Source organism: Lepisosteus oculatus, chromosome 11, assembly GCF_040954835.1.
Source record: "Lepisosteus oculatus isolate fLepOcu1 chromosome 11, fLepOcu1.hap2, whole genome shotgun sequence".
NCBI classification, from domain to species: domain Eukaryota; kingdom Metazoa; phylum Chordata; class Actinopteri; order Semionotiformes; family Lepisosteidae; genus Lepisosteus; species Lepisosteus oculatus.
In genome coordinates this window covers 39,355,401-39,382,209 of record NC_090706.1, presented here as the reverse complement: position 1 = coordinate 39,382,209, position 26,809 = coordinate 39,355,401, and the positions used below count along the sequence as shown (strand labels likewise).

Sequence of the window (26,809 nt, the reverse complement as noted above, 5' to 3'; positions counted from 1 at the left end):
CCTGCCTATTCTCCGAGGCCGTCCTCTCCGCCGAACCGCCGCAATCCCCTCACCACGTTACGGCACAGTACAGTACTGCATCCCTCTCTACTGCCGCCCCCCACCACCACCACCAACGAGCTTTTATAATGTCAGGAGTCGAGTTTTCTGTTTGCAGAAACGAACTGGTGACCTGCAGGAGAAAAAAAAACCCCAAACAAACATCCGAATTGAAAGCGAAAGGGGAAAAAAAAATTAAAGAGACCCGTATGTCTTATCTTAAAACAAATTCAACTTCAAGGAAATTTGTGGTATGTGCGGAATGTGCAGCGACGTGCACAACCCGTTTCGCGTCAGCAGAGAGCAGGTGAATTCCGGTTTGCGTTAAGGAGCGGCGACAGCTCTTGGTATGTGCGCTCTGGCCGGGCTGATCATCCCCGAGACAGCGACACACCTGTAGCCAGGCAACGTGAGGACATGCGAATTACCGGGACGCGGAAAAAACACACACACACACAGCCCGCAGTTTGTGATAAGGTGCTGGTCTAATCGGTGCGCACACTATCCTAAAGGTGTCCTTTAAAACGTCTGACGGCTGAAATTACCGCATTTTCCCCCGCAGAAGCGCAAGTGAGGAAGACCCGTGTCGGCTGGCTGGTAGCTGGGTTATCCATCTCTGACAGCTCCAGCCTACCAACCGGAGCGGCCGGCGAGCTCTCTACAGGTAGGGCTTGCTTGCCGATTGACTGCCTGTGTGCTGCTTCTAGCCCGCTGTTTTCATCATTGTTCATTGCATTTGCAATCGAGGAGCCCACATTCTTCCATCAGCCGTGCCAGGCCATTGTTTTGTCGAGCATGAAAATGCGAGAGATCTTAAAACATTTCGGTGATTGGTTTGGTTTGGTTGTTTTTTTTTTTGTAAAACGCGATTACGATGTTCGTTTTTCTCCAAATACCTTCAGTGCGAGGTGCGCCTTACGTTCCTGCCTGCTGAAACATTCTTGATTTGAAAGATGTTCTTGGCATTTAGTGAGAAAACTGTAAATACCTGTATATAATGTAGTTCAGTTCCATGATGCTGTGCAGGATTCAGCCTGACACGTATCCCTGTCTTTTCCATGCAAAATATCACGATTTATATAAACTGCAGATAGGAAAATTCTCCGCGTACGCAGTTTCCTATGGCAATAAGAAGTACTGTTTACAATGTCTTTATTTAAATAAAATTCATGAGAAATACTAATCTAGGCTTCCATTGCAGTTTTGGATTCCAATGGTATCAAAAAAAAAACAGTGATCACAGAAAACGGATTCTAAAATGTGTTTTTTTAGTGCTGACACCTTGACTACATTAAATAATTTAATTTGATCAATTTGAATTAGTTTAAAATTTCCTTACTGATTGAATTCCTTAGATTGATTGGTCTATGGTTTGAAAATTCATTAGCCCCGAAGGAGAGTAGTAAAAATATATTATTCAAATAGTTGAACAGCTCATACTGTATATTATATTTAAAATTAAAATTGAAATATATTGTATATGTTTTGAGCATTTACAATTATTTAACTCTAGGAGAGGTGAATAATTAGGCTATAAACTACCACCCACTGGGATGTATTTATGCAAGCCAGTATGATATAGGGAAATGTTTTTTAATATCAGACAATTATAATGAAAAAATAAAATATATATATAATTAAAGTGAATTTAATTATTCATACTACTACAGAAAGGTTGTGCTATTTATATAGAATACTGATGCTGTAATAGTCATATGGATAATGTTTCCATGTTCAAAGAATAGGACCATATCTGCACCATGAAGTATAAATCATAAAGATTTTACTATGCATTATCTTACAACACTCTTACTACTGCCAGTTCATTATAACAATTTACAGTATGTGCAAGCTAAGAAATAACTATTACTATTAACCTATTATTGTACTATTAATTAAAGTTATCTGAGTTAATTTGTCGTGGATAGCCACTGATCAGAAGATATTGTATTATGGGCTACCAAATAATTGATACCCAAAATCTTGAAACAAGCTTAATTTGTTCACCTAGCTCAAGCTGGTAACTGTGCATCTGGAAAGCAGACATGAACACAGCTGGGTAAATTGTTTGAAGACATACTGTACCTGTGTGTTCCAGGACATTAGTAGTTGATTATAAATTTGATTCTAAAGGGTGACTTTTCATGGTTTCTGGGCAGTGTGGCTGTACAGTAAGAGATTTGGCCGCCCCTAATTGAACAATTTTAAAAGGGTCTTGATTGCTGAGGGGGTTACATTTCAGCATGTTCAAGGATGCATCTGCTGTCCTGCAGCTTCATTGCTATGGTTTATGGCAGCAGAAGACAATCACCCCTCATTCAGACAGACTGAAGATCTCTGAAGTTGAAACCATGTTTTTGTGGTTACTGGTACATATGATTGTGATATACCTTAGTGCTGAGTATTGTCTAAAACAGTATAGTTATTTAATTTTTCAGATACATAGTTCTATAGTTGGTACAGATTTGGCACACACTTAAAATAAAATTACAAAAATGTATTCCACTTTTTGTCCCAAGAAGGTAATAAAAAGTAAACCTTCAATACTGGTGCAATTTATCCAGAGAAATAGCAATAATCCAATAGGATGTCATTTGATTTTGATTAACATTGAACATCATCGGTCTGGTTTGGAGTCATAAGATTTCATACGGAAATCATGAACATAAGGATGGTTACAAACATGATGGGGACATCTGGTACAACTAATTAGAAAATGGTTCTTTGAGCTTAAAGAAAAAAGTTTCCTAGTTTTACAAAACACGCTAACAGTGTCATCTTTAGTACCAGAGATAGGTTTCGTATTTTATTCAGTTTATCATCCAAAGGCTGTCTTCTACCTCCTGTGAACTCTGTAAGATTTAAAATGGAATGGAATATGACTCTTTTATTAACCAATGTTGCAGGACCTGATCAGCAGGGTTAGGATGAAAGCGATCCACATTCCTAGTGCTTGGGCAATCCATCATGACCAAAAAAAAGTTAGTAAGAGCCCCACGCTTGAGTCATTCGCAGCAGGACTATGTCCTTTATTGGGATGAGTACCCAGCCATGCTCTTGAAGCTGACACCCAGGCTTCTTTCAAGAAACAGCTGGATGAGTTCCTTAGATCAATCAGCCGGGTATAGATCCGTACCAAATGTCCTCCTCTCGTTTGTAACTGTTCTTGTGTTCCTGTCTGAATCAGTCCTATTTCCTGTGTGTTGATTAGCTGGTAACCATAGCATCATGACCGTCAGGCTCCAGGACAATGACATTAACACTGGCTCACCACTTCCTTGGGATCTTCTGGCCTTTTTAGAAACCAAGGCTCTGTAAGAGGGAAATACAAAATGAGAGTTATTTTTACCTAAAATGAAAATTAACTGTTTTCTCTCAATGTTGTCAAATGTAATTCATTTTTGGCATCTTCTGTCACCAGGTCTTTATCGGATTACATAAACGATTAGCTAAATACACAGATAAATAACACACAATGAGAAAAAAGAAAATGGGAGGATCATAGTTTTATGGTAGAAGAAATGGTTATGTAACTGTAGATCTTTAATCTACGGATTTCAGCAGCTTGATCAAAATCTAATAACAATAAAATGATCTAACAAATAAAGGAATAGCTTAATACTTTGAATTTAAGTATTAAATGTTTAAGTATTCCTGGCTGAGGAAATGAGAGTCCTGGGTGAAGGTCAGTGTTGTTACAAACCCCCTCCCTCACTGACGAGGAATGACCCAGGGAGGCAGCTGCAAGGGTGCAGTTTGAATGGAGGGAGGGGTGTATAAAAAATCTGTGTGGGCAGCCAGTGAGTATGTATGAGAGAGGAAGCACGAGATCAGAATTTGACCTCCTCCGTAGCTTCTATTAAAGAACGCCGTATGAAGCTGAAATGAAAAAGCTCATAGTTGGATGGGAGTTTAAAATAAAATCGTGAGCTTTAAATATTTGGCAGCAATGCTATCACCCCTGTTGCCTGGTTTCTTCAGGTCTCAGAAACCGAGCAGGACTGGGCCTGGTCAGTACTGGGAGTCCTCTGTGGACAACCATGGTTAGGCTGTAAGGAGTGAAAGGTGGACCAGTAGGTGGCACTCTTTCCTCTGAAGCAGTGCTCCCTGTGGCGATAGAGAGCACTGCTGTAGGAGGTGCCATCCTTGTCCTTTTTTTAGATGAGACATTAAACTGAGGTCCTAGCTACTTGCTCATTAAAGATCACACAACAGGATTGAACAGGGATGTCAATATTTCTGCTTAATTAAAAAAAAAAACAGATCCGTTTGCTTTTCATAGTCACCCATTTTTTAATTTGCCAACATTTTATATGTTTTTACTGTATGTGCACCAGGTGGTTTCTGAGATGGCATCATGTATCCAGTAATTCTATTTTGACTGTAAAAGCAGGAAGACTGAAGCAACAAGCTTCTGCATATTTTAGTCACAAATTGTGAATTGCATAGCATTATGCTTGAGATACAGTGATGATGAAATAAATCCCTTACAGTTAGTGCCAATGATTTCAGCAATAAATAGAAAAGTGTTGAAATGGCATTGTGCATCTGCTGTATTAAAATAACTTTTGCCCATGAATCATTGTTGCCATTTAGCTACTTGTAGGCCTTTCTGAGGGATGAACTTGCTCATAGGGTCCGGGCTCTGTGTGAGTCTTGAGACCTACTCAGTGTAAGTGTTCGTTCAAGCACAGGCTTCTGTCTTCATCTGTAATTATATGCATCTTTAAGCGCAGCACTGTAAGGAAAAATCCCAAATAGGTACCTCAGCACATAGGTCATGTCCACAAGCTCGGGGTGGAGGAGAGTGTGATGGTGTTAAACAGTATTCCTCCAGACATGGGGATAACGCTTCAACACCTGAGGTTAACAGATGTCATATTACATCATTTGCTGTGATCCAGTAATGTTGTTATCTGACTTGAAAACAACGGGTGTGTGAGATAATGGAGATAAATATAATAATTTAATCTAATTTAGGATATCATCTCACTCAAGTAGCTGTTAAAAGAGAGCACCGTTCTTGTCTAGCTATCACATTTACAGTATGTATTTAAATTATTTATCTGATTTCTTTCCCTTGTGTTTTCAAGTGGCTCCTTGTATAATTTATATTTAGCTCAAACTCATGCAAACACATGATGTAGCGGTCATGGCTGTGCTGCTCCTTCACAGCTCAGTGTGGTGATGGTGTACTGTGTGATTTTTGTGTTGTGGACAGTAAATAGTATGGCTGTGTTGTACATAAACACGTCTTGTGTACTTCCACATGGAACAATAACATTTTCCTGGCCAGGCAATGGTGAAGACTTGACTCATGCTATGACATAAAAAAACATGTCATAATTACCCGTTGCCTTGCTAGATTTATTAACCTGAGAAAGATATAAGAACCTAATGGTTCCTAATATAAGAATGATCTTGTTCATCTCCTGCGTTTGGTATTAAGTAGCTTATTTGCCCAAGGATCTCTTCCAGTCGTGCCTGCCTCAACAACATTTTGGGTGAAGAAGTGCCTCCTGTTCTCAGTTTTAAATGCACTTCCACATGCTGTAGTTCCTTGGTACTGTTGGTAACCTTAGTAAAGCTGGCACTGTTAAAAAAAACGCCTGGGACACTCCTGTTTCTGTGCACTGTTGCACGAGATTTATTTCTGGAAAAGCTGACCAAGCCAGTCCTGCTTTCCAGTGAAAGGTCAGTGTTAACATCAGGGTGGCACGGAGTTGGATAACTAGCCAGAGTAATGTTTACAGCCCCTGTCTTCAATTTATCTACCTTATTAAAAACAACCAGATGAGGCTTCCAATCACATCTGATCACCCAGGGTCTTGACATTGCTAATGATTGCTGGCTTGATGTGGCGATTTTTATCTAATACAAATAACACGGATGAAAAATATTTGTTACGGCTTCTTTAAAGATTTTTTGGGAACAGAACTAGTAGCTAGACAGGTGAATTATTTTATTACTTTACTCAACTCAAAGAGGCCATTGTCGTTCTGTAGTATGTCACATGAGTCTTAGCACACATGCGTAGCCTAAAGTACTGTGGTATTTGGACTTGAACAGTTAAGGCACTGTGGTGCGGGAGATCATGGCTGCAGTATTGAAACTGGCCTAATACTTTTCCTTGTGTGTGTGTGTGTGTGTGTGGTGCCACGCTGCAGACAGCAAGTGCAGTCCTTGGTCAGAGGCCAGCGAGTTGCATGTCGCCACAGTGGGCGGTATTTTTATTTCCCACAGCTCCCTGCTGCCATCAATCAGCCCATTCATCAGCGGGGCCGAGCTGTCTTGTCCCAAACAACAGCCCAGAGTACACACCCCCCCCCCCCGTGCTGCAGCAGGCTCAGCAGACAGTGTGTGTCACGGGCCTGCTTGTTTGCCAGGGCTCCTGGCCTTCCTGCAACTGCTGGAGCGGCTTTCTCGGAGAGCGCAAGGTAATAATGATCTCTCCTTGCAGCTGTGTGTTTACAGGCTTGCCTCTCTCCTCCAGCGCCGCGCTCGCAGTGCTCGATTGCGAGCTGTGGGAACCTTGTGATCGGTTTCACAGCAGTCCTGAGGCAGCTCTGTGCTCCCTTTCCCTGGGGAGAGGTGTTTCTGAGTGTGGAGACGGAGCGGGTTGTGACGTTCACTGCAGTAGCTGCCGGTGCGGATATGAGCGGTTCTGCGTTTGATTGCTTTCAGTGATTTGAGATTGTCAGAAATTGCTGCTGATCTTCTGTTTCCTACCGGGTAGGGCTAGATAAATACGAACATGGCTCATCTTCGGGGTAATGTAAGATGTGGGGTGTTTGTTAAAATGAACTGAAAACAAAAGCTCCACAAAACAAACAAATTAACAGCCCAATCCTCCACTTCCCCTTTCATTCACTTTATTCAGCTGCTCTTTCTCTTGTTAAGGCTTCAGATAATATTCTGCTCAATTCTGATCTGCCTCTGACTTTTTGTCTTCTTCGGAAATTTATGCTCACTATTTTATGTATCACACCGATTCTTGATTTACCTTAATTTAATCCAAAATACACCATCAAAGCAAGATGTCAATAAATGGTCAGGTGCTGTGATTTTATTTTATTCTTCCTTGTCATCACTGCAGGCCAGCGGTCAGGTGTCTTCCTTTCATATAGACAGAGGCCCCACAGTTGTACCTCTCACCAGTACAATGGAGCAGCGCTGTTGAGCTGTCTTCAGGTCCTCTGCCAGTTTCTGAGAAAACAAACTTCCTCTCTCTTTGCTGCAGACCTGTGCACCATGGACAGTACCCCTGGGGCTCTTACTCCCCCGCCGAAGAGCGGCGAAGAAGAGGAGGAGCCGGCAGAGCCAGAGTCCATCGTTGACACGATGAAGCAGAAGCAGCTCCTGGCTGTTGAAGAGCTCCTTTCCACTGAAAGAAGCTACCTGAGAATGCTGCAGCTGTGTGCTGTGGTCATCAGAGGACATCTGAAGCAGCTCCAGGTACAGGACTCGTCTGCAACTGCAAAGCCAGAGATAGACCCTCTCAATAGACTCTTGAGGTAGTGATAAAATCCTCGGTGTCCAAAATAAAACATTGCTTTCTCTTTGGCTCTCCAGTCTGTGCTGTTTCAGCCAAGCTTTGTCTGGCCAAGCAAAAAAAATCTTTTCAAATTATATTTCCATTGACCATTTGAGCAAACTATTGTTCCATGTCTCTAGATTTACTCAACCGAGATGAAAGCGAATTGACTATATAAATACATTTGTATTTAGATTATGAACAAAGATGAAACCAAATCGTATAAATGTAATACAATGGGGTTTAGATAGTCAGCACACAAAGTCTGCTGTGTTATTTAACAACATCAAGAAACACCTTTTCGCTTCTCTAAACGAATGAATTGGTTGGTGTTTCCTCACAGCCACCCCTGGGGAACGTGGAAGGGGTATTCTCGAATGTGGACGATGTTATCGAGGTGTCCAGCTGCCTGCTGAGCCTCCTGGAGCAGAAGGAGCCCACTGACCCAGAATTCCTCAGTGCTCTCTGTAAATACCTCAGGCCTGGGAGGGAGGGGAGCTTTACTGACGTCAAGTCTACTGCACCTCACCACTCCTCACTTCCGTTCTTACGTTGCAGAATCTCTCAAAGCCACATTATCTGGGTAAGGGTGTTCACAAGTCCTTGCACAGAGTGTCTTGGGACGCCTCATTGTTTCAGAGTTTCAACATGAGGTGTAGAAACTGGAAACAAAAAAGGAAACACAACACAACAGAACAGGATCCAAAACTAGGACACCTCATAGGAAGTGGGACCAGTGTTTTCGTCATCTTCAAATGATTCGGTTTTTCACATGGTGGGAAGGATGACGACACTGTTCCCCCTTTGTAGCATCTTGAGTCCCGTAGTCGGCAGCACAGCTTGAACTTGCACAAATGCACATTGTGAAGTTCTTACTTTTCTACACCCTTGCTTCCTGCTCTTGGAGAGGTGCAGTGGACACGCCTTCTGGTGAGATCTGCCCTCAGTTAGGGGCACAGATGTGGTCCACAGACTTTAATGCCTCTGTTTGTTTCGTAGGCAGTGCGTTTCTCAGTCTGAGAGAGGACATGGAGATGGTGTACAGGGAGTACTGTGCCAGCTACAACACCATAGTGGCCATGGAGACCAGCTTCAGGCAGAGAGAAGGCCTGTGGCAGGCGGTTGTGAACACAATAAAGACGTCAGCGTAGGTTCACCTCTTTACCCATCTCTTGTTCCATTAAGACTGTGTATATTGTTCTTGTGAATTTTGTGTTTTAAAAGATAAGATATTTTTCCTTTTTTTTATCACTCCTGGTTCAGCTGCTATCCTTCTGAGTCATCTAGAGACTCCCCATAAGGAAATGCATGAGTGTCACGTCCTGGAACAGGGTGTCATTAAATGGGAATGTTCATAGGCAGGTCAAAATAAAACAAACACAGATAGCAGCCATCAGGAAGTGAAAGTGCTCTTATTTACAGCGTAAAGCCAAATCTATTCCAGAACAGAAACAAGCAAAAAAGCTAAAATTAAAAAAGCCTGAACTTCTTTGAGCTTTTAACCACACTTCTTCACAGCCCTCTCACACACAGCTAATCTACCTCCTGAGTCTAAAACAAAGTCTTTGACACTTCCAAAATCTACAAAATATAACTGTTGCTCATTTGTTCAGTCCAGTGACTGGCGGCACAACTTGAATAATGAAGGATCTGCCTTCTGTGTTCAAGTGGCAGACAGAGACTGACTCTGCTTCCTGGTTTTACCCAACCAATTGTCTTCTGGCAACCAGTCAGGTGACTGAGAATGTAGAGACAAGAGTCTCCACCACAGTGTGTCTCTATGGGAGTGCTACAAAAATCGGCTTGCAGCATGCAGCTGGAGACTTTTGTCAAAAGATGCACACGTGCAGTACATCTGTAAATCAGGCAAAACTGGAATGGATACATAACTGATATTTGGACGGGAAGTGGGAGGGAGAAAAATATGGACTGTAAAAATGATTCGGGTGAGCGGTGGCGGGGGAGGTGCATGCATGACTTTTCGGGACTTGTCCCGAAGTTGAAGTTCTAAGCCGATTGCACGCCAGAGTGTCCGAACTGAAGTCCTGCTCTTTGTTCTCTCCCAGCCCGGACGTCAATGCCACCTCCCTGACGTTCTTCCTGGTGATGCCGGTCCAGCGGATCGCCCGCTACCCTCTCCTCCTGCAGACCATGCTGAAGCACACGGACGCCCAGCACCCGGCCGCCCCCGCCCTGCGGCAGGCAGCGGAGGCCGCCGTCGCGCTCAACTGCAGGATAAACGAGTACAAGCGCGTCCGAGAAGTGGGTGAGGGTCCCTTGGTCCCGCGCGGCCTTCTCCACCTTTCTTTCTGCACACCTGGTACAGACGCGTCCCCTCGGCACCGCTTCGCATTTCATCACCGCCAGCTGTGAGCTGGCACTGAGATTAGATAGGATAAAACTGAGGACAGGAGGCACCTTCTTTACATGAAGGGCTGTGGGAGTGTGGAACAAGCTGAAGCCGTTACCCTGGATTCCTTCAAGAAACAGCTGGATGGATGGATGAGAGCATCCTTTTATTGGGAGCTGTTGTATTCTTATGTTTTATAAATCCAGCAAGGTCTAGTCTTTAACAAACAATTATGGTATGATTTTTTTAATATCACAGCGTGAGGCAAGATTTTAGAGTTTTCTGGCATTGTGGAGCTACAGTGCAACAAGCTTTCATAGCCTTACACTTGTTTCACGTGTAAGTACACGAAGCTTGTTAATGTGTAACACGGTACCATTTACTGTCCACAACCACAGATCATGTACTGTGCATAATCACCATGCTGAGCTAGATGGGCCAGATGAACTGCTCTTGTTTGTAACAGTTCTTCATTTGTTAGAATTCACTTGAAACCTTTCTGGGCATTTCATCTTGAAGCAAAGCTGTCCAGAAATCCAAAAGGGAAGAATTCAAATTTTATTATTTCAAAGCATGTACTGTACCAGCATACACCTGTCTCATTAATGTAACATTTTCTTTTTTGTTGCTCTCAGCTGACAAATACAAAAGAACAGAGAACCTGACAATAAGAGACAAAATTTCCAGACTCAGCGGACACAGTATCGCCAAAAAGACAGCCCGAATGAGCCAGATGATCAAACACGAAACTGGCATTAAACCCAAAGTAAGTATCAGCCTACAAGCCCTTCCTGTCCATAAAGGAATACTTTCTTTCCTGTAGCATCACTGGCCACTGAAGGGAAGCTAGTTTCTGTGTAGTTCATTACGTATGACCTCAGAGAAAGATGCAGCTGTATCACCCTGGTGCTGGTTACACAAACCCTCCTGTATTAATGAGCATACCTGCCCCAAAATGAACACAAGACGCATAGATTGGATCAGTAGCTTACACTGGGGACCCTTCACAGTTGGGTTCAAGTCCCTAGCCCTATCCATTAGGTAAGACTTTGTAACACCCAATTGCTCCAATCGTGACGTGTTTGTGCAGGCCACCTGCTTTATCACCAAATGATCAAGTGTTACCCTCTTTTCTCACAACACTTTAGTGTAGTCTATCAAAACCCTGTGTGAATCAGAATTCATTCTGATTTTTTTTTCTACAAGGTGTATTTTCATGTTAATATTATTTTTTACCACAATAAAACAGCTGGAAAAGAGCTTTTATAAAATTCTGCATAATTTCCATGCAGAAAACCAGGCTATTAGATAATATTGTATTTGTGCTTTTACATCTGCTCTGTGTTATGATTCATTTGTGTTATTTCTGAGTCAGTAGTGTTCATTTGTACTTGTAAGGGCTCTGCATACTAATATCTATCTAGTTTTTTCAGGGTTTCCTGTTGTTTCTTTGTGATTCCAGATTAGAGACGAGGAATTTGATATCTTGGAAGGATATTTCTGCGTCCTTGAAAAAGGGATTATAGAACTGCATGAAAATGTGGGAGCTTACCTCAGACACCTCCAGGTAACCACACTTCTAAGATTATGAACATCCCCTTGAGCAAATTAATACAAATTATGCATGAAGAGCTCAAGCAACTAAAACTGTAAATATTTTATTCTTATTGTCATTGGTGCTATAGTTTGTATCTAATTCTTGTTCTATAGTTACCTTTTTTTAATGTGTTCGACTAATGCAGACACATGTTTTCCTATTCAATTTAAGATAGAAGATACAAGTATAGCCAGCTGCAACAAATGTACTTATCATGGAGGTGGGTTGCAGAAACATTTCTTTGCAGGATTTTTGTCCTCAGTCCTTTTTATTGATGTCGGAGTTCTGATAAAGTTTCACACAATGTTTGATTTTGTTTTAGGACTTCAGCATATGTCACGGAATATTGATTATTAGCAGAACAGCCTGTAAGCAGTTCCTCTTTCCAAAGGAATCATGCAGTTTAGAAGTAATGACCAGCAAACAAGCACAAGGTGCTTCCCACCACAGTTCTGTATGGTACACAATGCTTTCTGGCTAAAAACATGTTCTTTGGACAACACCTCATTTTCATTTCATTTTACCAGTATTTTAAATTCAGGCTCAAAATGGACAGTCTATTCCAAATGGCAAAATCGGTCCTTATAATCCTGCAGGATTTTTTTCATTTTACGATCACCAGCTTTTTTTTTTCCCCTGCTCACACTTGTGCTTTTCCGACTTGGGTGGTTCTCGGTCAGCCCAGCCCAGCCCGGGTCAGGGCCCCTGGGTGGTGAATGGTGTGTCTCGTCTCGCTCTCCGCAGAATTACCTGAGTTTTCGCCCGGAGGAACGGGAGCTGGAGCTTGACCACGTGCGGGCGGCACGCTGCTACAAAGAGGTCGCAGCACCCCTGCGGCAGTGGATGTACCCCGCCTTCGTGAGTCCCACACTCTTGCCTTGACACTTTCGCTTCTCCTGCAGTTTCGACATCTCTCGGGAGCTTGCCAGTATCGGTTCCCTGTCGGGCGTTAGGCTGCTCATAAAATCAAAGGAAAATGGTGTCATATTTCAGCAGCAGCATTTCTCCGCTGGCTAGAAATCGGGGGTAAAAGGGCGTGACTGCAGAACGCTGGCGTGTGACTGTGGTGTGAGCAGGCTGCCGGTGTCACGTCCTTGGCCCTGTTCCAATGGCTTCTGTTTTTGCATCTAGAGTTTTTCATTCATTTTCAGTTGCTCTCATGGTTTCTTGTACTTGTTTTCCACCCTAGCTATGCTTAATAATAATAATAATAGCTCTTCGGCCAGTGCCCTTTTCCAAGAGCTTGGGTTTGTAAAGTTTAACGGTAATAAAAACAACACATTGTGGAAAATACCACCAGTGAGTAAACGAGTAATGCAAAAGGCAGACGTTTTCTGGCATGGGGTATCTGGTTTTCTGGAGAGATGTGGAGGGAGCTGCCTGGCCGTGTTATTAAGGCTGATTCCCTTGGATGATTGAAGAAATAGCTAGAAGATATCCTCGGCGCTGTCCAGTTGTGTTGCATGTCCTCCTGCCCTTTCGAGAACCGCTGATGAACTTTGAAGAAAAGGCTGGAGCGGGTGAATAGCCTCTCCCCCCCCGCCCCCCTCACTGAAAGAGGGGAACTCCCTGCAGAGGGGTGCTGGCAGGTTGAGTGCCGCCCCTCGTTGGCTGAGCTCTGTCTCTTTGCCCCCCCGCCTCTCCAGGAGGGCCGGCTGCAGGCCCTGGTCTACCGGCCCCTCTGCGCGCTCAGGGAGCTGCTGGCCGGGCCCCGCAACCTCATCCGCAAGCGGCTGCACAAGCTGCTGGACTACGAGCTGCTGGAGGAGAAGCAGAGCCTCAGCTACGAGGACGAGGCCGTGGCCAACACCTACAGGACCCTCAACGCCCTGCTGCTGGCCGAGCTGCCCAAGTTCACCGCCACCACGCTGCAGCTCCTGTGGGGAGTGCTGGGGGCCTTCAGCTGCATTCACAGAGACCTGGCCGAAGACGTAGCGCAGCTGGCCGGCGGCTACCTGCCACAGGTACGGAGTGTGCCCTGAAGCTTCTTCCCACCTCTCTCAGAAGAGCTTGCAATAGGTGAAAAACGGAGAAAACCAGCACAACGTTAAGGAGATATATCACCGCTTCAGGGTCCAACATGTCCCTGAATTGGATGAAGCAGTTAGAAAATGGTTGGCAGAGGGCTGTGGACTGTGCAGTGACCTATATATCAGAATGTGAGGAAAAAAGTTTTTTCTGACAGAGCATGGCATCAGATTCTCTTTAAAACAGGGAGATTATAGTAACTTGAACCACATGCAGCATGGCTTTTGTTGGCAAGGGTACGTAGTCATGGTTATTGGTTAAGACCACTGTTCTCCCTCGGCTTCTTCAAGCCAACAAGCAAAAGTAACAGATGTAGAATAAGGATAAGAGAACTGTAGGAATTTTAATATCCAAAGCCCCTGCACACACAAGCACCAAAACAAAGTATCCATTCCATTAATTTGAGGCTGTTTGCTTCAAAATGCAAGTTGTCTGATTTCCCAGTTCTGGGTATGTTGCCATGTTTTGTTCCTTTGAGGCCATACCAGACATTGTGTTAGAAATGAGTGATTAAAGGGAGTTTCTTTCTGAATATACAGTGAGCTATGAACCAGAGGGCACAAATGAAACTACACAAGTGAAGTGCCTTTAAAACTGAAAGCAGGAACCCCTTCTTTTCCATCTTTAAATCATTGAGTCCTGAATAGAAGTTTTAATTTGAACTCTTTAATTGTATTCGTTTCCTAAACATGGAAGAGGTTTCCCTTTTAACTACTGTTTCCACTGTAACTACTGTAACTTAAAATCTCCCAACCTCTGCGTAGGACAAAAAACATGCAGAGGTTCTAACCAAGAGACTAGTGTGTTCAGTTAAGGACTCATTGAAGTAAAGAGCTCAGCTGCAGTGAAAACCAGTAGGTGCGTGATTCCCCTGACCAGGACTGGGGAGCCCTGATATGACCTACCTTCGTCGTACTTCGCTGTAGTCTGTCGTCTTCCCACAGGGGTGAAAGTGTGGAAGGGTCCTTGAGCTCCCGTGAGATCGGCGCGCACGCTGAAGCAGAGAGGCCCGGCCAGTCTGCTGGTAGTGCTGTCTTGTGTTTCCCCAGCTTCCCCACAGCCAGCTGGAGCCCAGTGCCTTCTGGCAATGGGCGGAGGAGTCCGTGCTGCAGGGGGCCGAGAGTATGGAGCGGCTGTGCCGCAGTGTGGCCGAGGAGCTGAACGACCCTGTTGTGCAGGTGGGACAGCCGCTGCGAAGGGCCCGTTCGAACCTTTCGCCTCTGCTCTGGGGGATTCTGGGTAAAAAATCAGCCGGCGTTTTTCCACCTCGAGCGGGACCTGGTCAGATTTCAGAAGCAGCGCCGGAACAGGTCACAACAAAGATACGTGCCTGAGGAAATGATTTATGAAACAACACAGAAGGAGTTAAAACACGGGAGTGCGATTCCTTCAGTTCCCTCTTCATTCCGCTGCTGAAGGAGTTCCCCTCTAGCCGATGTGTGGTGTGTGGTGGGGCTGCAGACGCAGGATGACTGCACATGTAGTCCAGAGTTTGCAGCAGTGGTTTCAGCTGACTAATATCTGTCAATTCCTAATTAGAAAGTTGGAGAAATGACAACGTGTCAATGAGGATTTTTTTTAACCTGGTATCTACAGTATAGAGAGAGAACTACCCCGTCATCCCCAAAGTGACTTTGTCTTCCTCTAGGGGTCCTCAGTCCTGGTCCTGGAGGATTTCCAGATCTTTCCCAAGCAGGAGCACCTGAAGAGCTGGGAGAAGCTGTTAAACTGGTTCAGTTAAGCCAGTAAGGAGCTGATCCAGGTGTTTCAATCCTAGATGACCTAAACACAGTAGATGGATTGAATCCGGGACCAGGACTGGGGACTCCTGCATTGAGCCTCTGGTTGTATATCCAGACAGCATCCAGGACAGGAATAGAGTTCAGGAGCAGAGAGGGTTTGTGATGAGTCTCTGAGAATTTGAAGACCAATGTTCACAGATTGCTGTTATTTCATAAGTTCTTCAGTTCAGGACCACTGGTGTCAACAGTGAAAATTGACCTTTGTAACAATGCAACATTAGAATGGGGGTCCAAGCCTGTCAAGGGAGATGTGTCCAGTGATAAAGAGAGAGCAGAGATGTGTGTGATAAACTCTCAGAGCTATTGCAGTACTTCTGCATTCACAGGCTTCGCATACACAGTAATGCCTTCTGACATTTCCTTTGGCAGTCTCTTTGCCAGATCTGGCCATGACCTACTAAATCAAATTTAGAACAGTGCAGGTTAGACAAGTTTTTTTTTTAATCCAGCAGTCATACAGACGAAACAATAATCCACAGCCAGTATCAACAAGCAGTTTTCCCTCTTTAGACGTCAAAGCAAAGGTGAAACACATTATTTGAATTCCTGGCAACTTGCTCATGACAGAAAAAATGTCAACTGTTATCCTCGTGTTTTTTTCTTTTAGCTTAAGATTGGTGTTTTCAAAGTAGTTTTTGCAATTCTGAATTTTTCTGAAACTTTCTGAACTTGTACCAGTTCAGTTGCACCCGTTTTATTTTTCTCTTGTGTTGTGCTGCTGAGACATTTGCACACAGAACACTTGAGACGCAGGCAAACTCAAACATTCCAGGGTGTTCACAGGACCAAAATGAGCAAATAAAACCAGACTTTTAGAGTTGAAAACTCTTAAAAAGATTGGAGTCTCAGACACCCAGCAGCCTCAATCATACTGATCTGCTGACATTACTCTATCAAACATTACTAACTATTGAACTGTGGGGGGAGGGGGTAAACACAGTATTTCTGCATCCCAAGTCAATTGTCATAATACCATTAGCAAGCAGTATGCAGCAGGTGAGCCACTTTCCACTGCTGCAGTAGCTCCCTCTAGTGGTGCACCCTCTGTCATTACATCCCCTGATCCGCAGGGGAATCCATCATACTGTATATGGCCACAGAATTTTAGCTGGTTTTTATTTGGTGACATGGCACGTTAACTGGTTAGTGAAAGTGCCTGAGCTTTGTCTTGTTGGTGTTGTGTTCGTGAGTCACTCATGGGTATGGGTCGGTATTGTGTTCTCTCGGTTGCAGCCCCTGAGCCCGTCCTTTCAGAAGCGACTCAAGGTTCTGACCGACAAGCATGGCGTGGGGCGCATCTACCAGCTGACGGGCAATGTGGGGGGCACCCGTGAGCTGGACCTGACCCTCCAGCGGGGGGACCTGGTGGCGGTGCTGGGTGAAATGGACACCAGGGGGGATCGCCGGCGCTGGCTCGTGGACGCCGCAGGTACTCTTGACGCGGGGGGGTGTAGTCTTGGGCCAGGAAGAGGAGCAGTCGCAAAACGCAGCCGTGGCTGTTGGGCTGGCCGTCGGTGTGCTGCAGGGACAGACACGAGTGCTCTTCTTCAGGAGGCCGACTCCTGCAGTCTGTCGGGCGGATGGAAAGACTCCACGTTTCCTCTGTGTTTTTGGAGCAGCTCTCGTTTCTGTTAAAGTTCAGTTCCTCCCCTTTTCATGGAAGCGGACTTGTGCTTTAAGTTGGAAGTTCAACCAAACCGCAGGGTCCCGGGACCCTTCCTGATCATTGCTCCTCAGCTAAGCCTGTGTTTGTGCACTGACGAACAGCCAGATCCCTCCTGGAACACACGGTATCACAACTGAACAACTTCTTTGAGCTTTTTTTGTGTGGATCAGCAATTCACACTTCTGTATCCCTTCCTAGCCTGTTAGCAGGGTCCCTGTAGGGTTTTTAAAGATTTATTAAAACAAAACAGTCAGGCTGAAGGAACTGAACCTTTTGGCTATTGAATAGACGAGGCTATGAGCAGGCCTGATATTATTATTATTATTATTATTATTATTATTATTAAAGAGATAATAAAGAGTTCAGAATCTTCCACCAACTGATGATCTCCACTGGGTTGATTCTCTTCTGAATGCAAAGAAAGTAGAGTCCTTGTCTTTTATTTCTTCCAGGTCGCAGGGGGTATGTCCCAGCCTCAAAGCTCACACCCTATCACCAGGCGACACAGGCCTCATCCTCCTCTCCATCCCCAGCATCACTGCCGCAACATCTAGCTCCCGCCATGGGCGGAGCCGAGTTCAGAAGACACTCCTTCTCCCCAGCCACCCAGCCAATCGTCATCAGGACTCCGCCCTGCCTGCAGGTGAGTGACAGGAGGGGGGTGGAGTAATGAATCAAGAGGGTTATTGGTTGGAATTGAAAGTCTTGCTGCTTTTTTCAATTTGTTTTGCTTAATAAAAATGCACAGTTTGGTAAAAATAGAGAGAACATTCTTAATGCAAGACGGTAGTAATTAATATGTGGGTCATGCAGTAACTGACCAGCTGGGTGGTGTCGGTGATAAATGCCCATCAAGTTTTGCATACTCCAAAACATGATCTCAAAATGCCTGATCATCAGATTAGAAGCAGGAAAGGGCCTCCTAACTCTTTTACAGATGGAGCTAACACTGGACTGCTTTGCATTCAGCTCGTATACTCTTAAACCTATCTAGTATTTTCTAACATGCTGTTAACATTGCAAAGCACACTTTTAATAAATTACATTATATCACTGTTGATATGCAATGTTTGTGAAATAAGTACATCTCACATTTTCGTCACAGTTTTTGGACAGCTTTATAAATGGTATGTCTGTCTAAATTGTCTTAATCTCCCCATGAACTGCTGAAATCATTATTATGGAGACAAATTAAATCAGCCACAAATGGGCTCAATATCCAAGAAAGTCTGGTTTATGGACCAATTATATTTTTGGGAAAATCCTCAAGAATTAACAATCTACATATTTCTGAGGCAGACAATTTGATGTTAAGGGATTCCCACTATCAACCAGCAGGTGGAGCAGGTGAGCTGTTTACACATTGGCTTCAAAAGTCTCCTGTTCATAAAGGAATTAATCTAATGAAGTTAACGAAGATTGGCTAGGGAGCATTTAATCATTGATTTTCCCTTATATTAGTTGACATTTTATTGCACATTTCACCCATTTATTTACTACTTTAATTAAAAACGTCCTTGCATTGTATTGACAGTGTGTGTGTAGAGAGCTTTTTCCTCCTGACTGGGTGAATTAGCACCTCTTGTTTGTCGCACAAAAAGTGCAAAACAAGCAGCACAAAGTCCTGCTCCCAGTTTTACAAGCTAATCGCCTCGGTCAGTCTTTGGGAGCCTTCGTGGATAATGCAGTCCCAATGACATCGTCTAGTTTATGCGGCTTTGTTTAAAATCTTCCTGAATCTTTGTTTAAAGTCGTTCTTAATATAATGTCACAGGTGCAGGCTAATTCCTTGCTGTCACGTAGAAAGAAGAGACACAACGTTTCGGACTCCGGGCCTTCTTCAGAGGAGGAAGATGAAGCCACTCCTGAAGAAGGCCCTAAAGCCGAGGCATTGTGTCTCTTCAAGTTTTGAGCGCGGACTTCGCCTGCACCCGGTCCCCCTCGGCGACTCACGCGCCCTCCTCTCGCCGCAGGTGTGCGCGGGCTACGACTTCGCGGCTCGCGGCCATCACGAGGTGAGCCTGCAGGCCGGGGAGCCCGTGAGGGTCCTGGAGCCCCACGACAAGCGGGGGAACCCCGAGTGGAGCCTGGTGGAGGTGCGCGGCCAGCGGGGGTACGTGCCCTCCAACTACCTCACCGTGCAGCTGCCCGGCCCCGCCGTCCAGCCGGCGTCGCCCGCCACCTAGAGCCGCCCGCCGCCCCGAGCACATCATTCCGCCTCCCGCCCCCTGCAGGCCCTTGGCGCGGAGTGCCTGCGTGATGCCAGCTCGGCCTGGGTTTGGGGGAGCCCTCCCCTGTAAGAACATCTGCGCCCACACAACTGCACTCCTCTACCAAACATGGCCGAATCTTCACGCGCCTCGGGCCCTTGGCATCTGGAGCACGAGTCCTCTCTGGCGGAATGGATGATCCCCAACTGTGAAGCGAAGAGGAATAGAGGAAGGGATCGTATTTGGTTTGGAGGAATGTTTAAAACCCCGAAATCTAACATGGGAATCACCGCTTCCCAGGAAGATACGCAGGTAGCTACCCGATTTGACACTTAGGGACTTTTGTTCTCATTGGAAGTTGAGATCGAAGCTGGTTTCGCCCAGGTGAGGTCAGGCACGTATGGCTCAGCTGGAGAAGTTCTGTGTGGACCCCAGCACCTGACTGTTTTTATTGCTGTTCTACTCTGCTGTTGCACACAAGATTTGCACATCTCATGTTTTAAAATGAAAGAGAAGATGTTTGTGCTTTATATGCAGTGTAAAGTGTTGTAGAATTTTTAACTGGATGATCACATGGTGATTCAACCCTGCAGAAGAAGACTGACAACTACTGAGTTGCATAATTAGACTAATTTGAACTGCATGAAAATGAAGACTTTCATTGCCTAAAAAGCTGCTTCTGTTGCTTACTCACAGTGTAAAGAAATAGTTGGTAGCAAGCTTTCAAACATTTTGGAATGTATGTGGGAAGGATTTTAACAACTCTGTTGCGAGAACAATGCAGTTTGTTAATTATGCAAACTAATTTGCATATTTTTCATACATTGTTCTTCAGTTTCAGTTGCCTTTACTAACCCTAAACAGCAGGGCTGAAATCACTGATAAACCGCTGGTAATTCATGCCAAACTAATTAGTAAACTGATATGTAGTTTTTGCAACAAATAGAGATGGAGGAGTGCCTTTTTCAGTATGGTTGGCATTTCAATGTTGGAATCATGTATTTTAACTTTACAATTGAATGTATTTATTTGTGTACTTATTTATTTTAAAATAAGGATTTAAGTAAACATGACTGATCTCAATTCCTTGCCAGCAGTTTCAACTGTCATCACTTATAGTGAGGCCCAAGCTTAAACCCCTGTTGTCAATTGCAAATTGGAGACCTGATACTGGACAGCAGCTTTATTTGGGAGGTACAGTGGGTAAATGCAGAAATTCAAGCAAAGCCAGAATCTTAGCCAGCTTTTTGTTAGAAGCTTTTAAGGAAAGGTTTCTTGTTACTGCTCAATGGAGTTCTGTCGATCTTGGGGGTTGGGTGGACTGAAGACATTGAAAACTGCTTTCATGACCAAAGGTGCTGGAATTGAATTTTAGTTTCATGTTGCAGCTACTGTATGTGAAAAGATCATTATTGTGCACAAGACCATGCTATACCACTTTCTGTGGTGTTGCACTTGCTCCTTTGTGTGCTTGGTCTTCTGTCTCGCTTATGTTTTACTTATCTCAGGATGGCTAGCTTTATGAAACTGAGGATTGGCACACTCATCCAGGGGTTTTGTTTTTTTACAGAAAAGGAAGTGAACCGGTGAATCTAGAAATAAATTCTAGAACAATATAGAACCAAGTCCAAAAAGAATCCGGAAACTCCTGAATGGGAAAAATTGTAAATATAAATGCCAGGTGGAATACTGCTGTTGTGCTCCTGACTCAATATTCCCCGCTCAAATTTTTCCAGAAAAAGTCACTAGACAGACCACACTGCCTGCCAAGGAGGTTATTCACAGACAGGCATCCTACTTTTTTGTGAACATAGCTGTACAGTGTATGAGTGGGGGTGTATTTATAAGAGTTGGGGATGATCTGTTCAGTTCTGAGTTGTATAAATAGCTTCGACAGTATTCAATGTAGTGTCTGCCAGGGATGGAATTGATAATGGTCAGTCCCAACCTGTTTATTGCCGGTCCTTCAGCCGATCTTACACAACCTCTTCAGATTTAACAATGTGTATCCCCTGTGAGACTGGGAACATCTCTGGTTACTAATTACTTTGCTGACTATGGCAGACATCAGGCTCACTCCGTGTCTTGGGCAGTGTGCTGTTCATGCTGCGGTCTGCAGCGTCTGGAGGGTCTTTTAATCACAATTGAACACGGAGGCTCAGGAGAGACACCAGCCGGGGAAAGAGTACTTACTGCTCCAGGCCAGTAGTTCTCTCCTGTTCCCTGCAGTTTGTCCCTTCGCGTTCTTGATGGGGAGCTGATTGATTTCAGTTTTCCATCTCTTAAAAAAAAAAAAGTCAAATGGGATCAAAAATGTAATCCATTTCTGAGTTTCAGATTACCCTTTATTCATGGGTGTTAGCTGACATACTGTATAACCACGTGGTCTTCTGCTGGCTCATTGTGGGAGAGTTAGATGTACAGTTTCGTCACTTCCACCTGTGTTAGTCCACCACATTCTGATCCCCTGCTGGCCGCTGTTGAGGAGAGGCCGCAGAGCGCTCTGCATGCTGACGTTGTCAGAATCACAAAGTGCTGAAGCAGGTAAACCAAAGTCCAGACATGCAAGCCAATCAATGAAAGGCTTCAATTAGCACTGGCGATTAAGAGCTCCACTGGAAATGGCAGATCTTGGGTATTCAAGGGGCAGTGTGTAAGCATCTTAAAAAAAAAAACAACAACAGAGGGTCAAAGCCAGCACAGGAGAGTTTTAACTTCAGATTTTCAGTGCTGCTGCCCTTTGGCCTTCTGCCGTCCCATTAGAACGGTGGTCTTGAGTGAGGAAGAGTCTGCTTTTCTCTGGAAGGGAGATGGAGGCCGAACCAACCTGATGGTGTTTATCCATGTTTCCCGATGACCCGGGCTTCCCTTACTCCTCCGACCACCAGACACAGTACTGGACTGGGGCTCTGGGCTCCCCAGCAAGGCGGTGCACCTGTCCTGCTTTATATACTGTAACTGCGTTGCCATGGCAAGTGAGAGCTTTTGTTCTCTGAAACAAAGAAGTTCTTTTTATTTCTGAAAGTGTTACAGATCTGAGTTACAAGCACATGATAGCAGTTACACCCTTCATTCAGTGCTTAGGAAAGCACAGACTGTCTTTGTCGCTTAACATAACTAACAGTGTTATCTTATAATAATCCATTATCTTGTAATAATGACCGATGATAGATTTTAGATTTAAATTAGTTTTGTGCTAATCGTAGATTTGCCTTCATTTCTAGGAAATTGATAGTGTGACAGATCCTAAGGCTGCTTTAAGAACCCTCTGTTTTCTTAACACATTGTGTGATGCTTTGTCTTATGACAAACAAGTTAATGTAGCAAAAACATTGTTAAACCTACTGTACACACAGTACTGTAAGTGTCCTATTCAAGTGACTAAAGCCACAAATGGCACCCTTAAAGGAGTCATTGCTCGCTCTGCTTATTTATGATTCAGTTTGCAAAAATATTTCTGTAAAATCTCTTAGTGTAGGGTATACTTAAATTTTAAAGAGATTTATGTATTCAGATAACCCATGCTGCCTGTCCAACATCGGGTGTTTTTGTGCCAATGAAAGGTGTTCAATAAAAGTTACAAACGCACATGCATCTCCTTGGACTTTTGTGAGAGTTCTGTAAGAAAAAGCATGACTGTTTTTTTTTCCTCAGTTAAGAAAATTCTACCTTCTCTATGAAGTAAGCTCCTCGAAGTTAACTTTTCTTTCAAAAAAACGTAACATTACAAAATAGTTTGTCAAGGATGACCTTGTTATGGAAACGGCGGACCTCAATTCTTTTGTATGTGTGTGACCAGCTAGCGTGATGAACAGACGTTTGTGTCCTGTGTTTTGTGGGATCCGAAAATGAACAGCTGGAGTGCCTATAAACTAGAAACACATCAACTGACAGTATTGGACATAAACAACATAACGTCCACCTGTCTTCTAAGATGAGCGACCTCCCTTGACCTTTTCTCCTGCTGAGCTCCATGAGCCAGTGTTTCATTACACTTCTTGTTTAACAGGCCATCCTTCTTTTCCAGCTGACTGTGAAAAGGAGCCAGTTCTTCGTCTGCCTGCCCTTTGAAATGAAGATCTCATCCAAGGCACTGACAAGCAGTGTGCCATTCACATCCCGTCTCCATCCCATCATTTTCCTTTCCATCCACGATGATGGGACTGCGGCGTTCCTAATCACACTGCTGCTGTACTTCACCGATTCCCGGATCCCCATGGTGGAGTGTCTGTATTCCATGCTAACGGCAGCTGTGCAGCTCTGCAGCTGTCTGTCTTCCTGAGTGCGGAGTTGGTTGCAGCACTCTGAGTGACATTTGTCCTCACAGAAAGTCTCTCTGCATGTGTGCTGTGAAACAGTCAGTATATTAATATCCCAGATGCAACTGTCTGCAGACTACAAGGAGCTGTGGTCGCTGTTCCACAGGAAGTGGACGCGTGAGTTTTCTGTTGTTCTCTCATGTATGGCATTAATAAATAGTATTGGAAGGCATTTTCCTCACACACAAAGGTCTGATTGGCAGCAGGCTGCCATCTTACTTCACCATATGCCTGGACAGTAACAGGTACTACATGTGACTGCTAATCTTTATGCAAAGTACAGCGGAGTTTGTACTGAGTGCTGAAGAGGATGGCATGAGTGTGACTGAACCACCCAGTCTGCCTGTTCAGGAGCTCATGCCCCGAGTCACTCCTGCTCTGTGCTGTAACTGTGCCTGTAAGTGTCCTCAGTGGGAGTCCAGGAAGAGAGGTGACTTTCGCACAGAAAAGACTTTTCATGAGGACTAACTACACCCAAGAATCCAAGGTATTGAAAAGTGCTGGGGACCCCTGGAAAGAGGAGGCCATGGGGCAGCTGCTCAGGTGATGGGGAGGAATTCTCTGGAAGAACGCGAAGGAGAAAAGGCATGTGAATGGTATTTGTATTTTTTTTTGGATTTAGGAACTGATTTGGGTGGTGTCATCCCTCTATGCATCAGGCCCATTATGAGAAGTAAAACCCAATGACTCTTTGGTTGTAAGTGGAGTTGTTTTCTTATCCTTTGCGTCTCGAGGTAACATCCATCCATTTTCAAATCCATCCATTATCCAACACGGGTCGAGGGGAAGCTGGAACCTGTCTCAGCCATCAGTGGGTGCGAGGCTGGGTTCACCCTGGATAAGGCGCCAGTCCCTCGCTGGGCAGACACTTACACTCACACCAGGGACAGTTCTTCCACGAGCTGATTAATCTACCAGGGTGTCTTTAAACTGTGGGAGGAAACCCAAACAACTTTCAAACTCCATGCAGATACTGTAGCTTCTCAGGAACTGAACCCAGGGCCCCAGCACAGCTAAGCTGCAATGCTAGCCACTGCTCTGCCATGCCGCCTGTGATATACAGTACTGTAGTTCACTATCAGACAGAGCCGCTCATGAGTACCGATTTGTTAAATGTGATACACAAGAGATTGTGTTGAATACATTTAAAAGCGTATCAGATAATGTCACCCTTAAGTCCCTAATCTTGCATAGTGATCTGCCTTTTTGACAAAATTGATAGAAATGGAAACTCTTTTGATTTTGTTATTATTTATTTTTGCCTTTGGCCCCTCTCTCAACCGATAATGTAAACAGTCTTTTGATCAGGCCTATTTCTGATAGCCCCATTAATCCCAGATCCTGGCACGTGTCTCCATGTGCTTTGACCACTATCTCTTACTAGCAGCGCTCTGACTTAGCAGCGCAATCCATCTCGAGGCAGACACGAGTCCAGCTTTTCATCTTTTGACGCTGAATGCCAAACAACCGGTAACTAAAACACTGGCTCAGAGAAACTCAGACTTAGACTGGCCAGGTTGCCAAAATAAAAATTAATTTGTAGCGTCCAGCCAAATATTTCCAAAGCTGGGTTCGCTACGAACGCCTTCAGTGAAGGAGGGATGGGGAATGCTGAGAAGGGAAGGTAGGGCGTGATTCTGGAGTAGAAGAGAAAACACAAAACAAAACCATAGAAACAAGATTCGTCACAGCTAGCCATGGAGACAGAGCTAAACAGCTATGGAGAGACAGGCAGGCAGGCAAGGACTGAAAGGATCAGAGGGCAGAGAGAATATGTGCAGGGGTATAACAAGCAGAAGGTGGCAGCTACCCTTTGTCAATGATATAGAGGGTTTTGTAGCCATCAGAGTGACTCTTCCACCCTGCCCAAAGCTTAAATGCAGATCTGAGATTAAACACAGATGTTAATGATGTTGAATGTAAGTATGAGAAGTGTGTGTTTTACTCGGAAACCTCAAGGGCTGCATACAGAGCCTCAAAAGACAAACTGCTCTGTTCTCGTTTCCAAAACCAGGTTTATGGAGGATAATTCTCAGGTTTATGACTCCAGCAAATTTCTTTCTCCTTGGAAAATTATCTGACAGGCTATATCTGAAAAACTTTGCCTAAAAAAATCAGAATATTAGCGAGTTAAATGTGAGCTCACTATTAGAGAATGAGTGGGGTTTCTAACCTTGTTTCATCACCCTGCAGACCTGCACAAGGGTCAGTCAGAAGACATGAGGTAAGGCCCTAGAACACCCTGTCTCTCGGCAGCAGGTCCTGGTCTCTGGCATTCAGACCTTGGCTCTCAAAACAAAATGCTCAAAGCACCTGTCTTGCTCTTGGTGTACCCTGGGTGAAGGGGAGGATTTGACCTTGCAATGCTACTATTTAGGTTGGATGTTTTGAGGCAGGGTGTCTGCAGTCAGCACTACGTGGTGCCGAATTCAGAAGATTGCACTATGAATTTGGAATTCAGAACTGGCCTTCCAACCAGTAATGTCCACACTTGCACAGCACTCTTATCACTCAAAAACAATCTGGATAGATGCTCATGACATTGATGTCTGCTTTGAGACATATGAAGTGCCTTTCTCCCTTTGAGTAATTACTCAGGATCATTTCAGATTTGTATGTAAGTTGCTTGTGAGCTCTTACTCCTTATGCACGGTAGCAAGCATGTGCTGTCTCTATCTTGTCAACTTAAATGATTTCTTGGGGAGGAAACTGCTACTTTAGTGGAACTCAGATATTTGCTGTTATTGACTGAAATGTGCAAGGTGATATGTCTCCTAATGAAGACTAAGAGATGTCAAGCGTTAATTTCTAAGAAAAAGCTGACTGGTTGCCGCGGCTGTCATTATAAATGTGGGTTTAATGTTCCAATTAAAAGGCTCCTTCTGCCAAGACTGTGTTGCAGTACTTAATCTACACCACTAGAGGGAGACCCATAGTTTGCTAAGAGTAGAGGCCACGTTTAATCTGTCATATTATACTGTATTACTATTTGTATTGTTCTAAATATGAGAAGAATTATTTCACAGACTCACATCAAGCACCATCTGACGTATTTGGGTGAAGAGTTGAACATTCAGCTGCTGGAGGATTAATCTGCTGCAATTTAAACCATGGTATCCGGCGCAGAAGCTGATCTCTTTCTTTGCATTTTGCAATTTTGTTAAGAAAATACTTTTTAGACGCTTTGTGAGTACTGTATCTCATATCTGTGATATCTGTGTGATCTCACTTCCAGAAGAAATGAGAAATAAACTTGAATGCGCA

At 44.2% G+C, this 26,809-nt stretch overlaps 2 protein-coding genes across 9 annotated transcripts in view; one reads left to right on the top strand and one right to left on the bottom strand.

Annotated features, from left to right (window-relative positions):
• Positions 1-1,247, bottom strand: part of tlr22 (toll-like receptor 22) — a 53,824-nt gene extending 52,577 nt beyond the window's left edge. For 2 of the 4 annotated variants that reach the window (XM_069195285.1, XM_069195284.1), the window contains exon 1: positions 585-666. In XM_069195285.1, the coding sequence (XP_069051386.1) occupies positions 585-589 (5 nt within the window). In that variant the 5' untranslated portion in view covers positions 590-666. Of the gene's footprint in view, positions 1-584; positions 673-1,027 lie in introns of those variants that run through there. The other 2 variants (XM_069195281.1, XM_069195282.1) reach the window with 2 other exon arrangements.
• On the top strand, positions 614-24,223 carry arhgef37 (Rho guanine nucleotide exchange factor (GEF) 37). 5 transcript variants are annotated; one of them, XM_069195286.1, is made up of 14 exons: positions 614-703; positions 6,283-6,476; positions 7,280-7,494; positions 7,917-8,040; positions 8,573-8,720; positions 9,640-9,839; positions 10,559-10,689; positions 11,386-11,490; positions 12,265-12,378; positions 13,167-13,484; positions 14,598-14,726; positions 16,584-16,779; positions 17,469-17,659; positions 18,990-22,820. In XM_069195286.1, exons 3-14 carry the CDS (start codon positions 7,291-7,293, stop codon positions 19,200-19,202), a joined length of 2,073 nt encoding a protein of 690 aa, XP_069051387.1. In that variant the 5' UTR covers positions 614-703; positions 6,283-6,476; positions 7,280-7,290; the 3' UTR covers positions 19,203-22,820. The 5 variants fall into 5 exon arrangements, 4 of the variants coding, with proteins under 4 accessions (XP_069051387.1, XP_069051388.1, XP_069051389.1 ...); XR_011190914.1 differs by lacking the exon at positions 6,283-6,476 and adding an exon at positions 23,254-24,223 and having other exon boundaries at positions 619-703; positions 18,990-19,538; XM_069195287.1 differs by lacking the exon at positions 6,283-6,476 and having other exon boundaries at positions 619-703.
• The last annotated feature ends 2,586 nt before the right edge of the window (positions 24,224-26,809 follow it).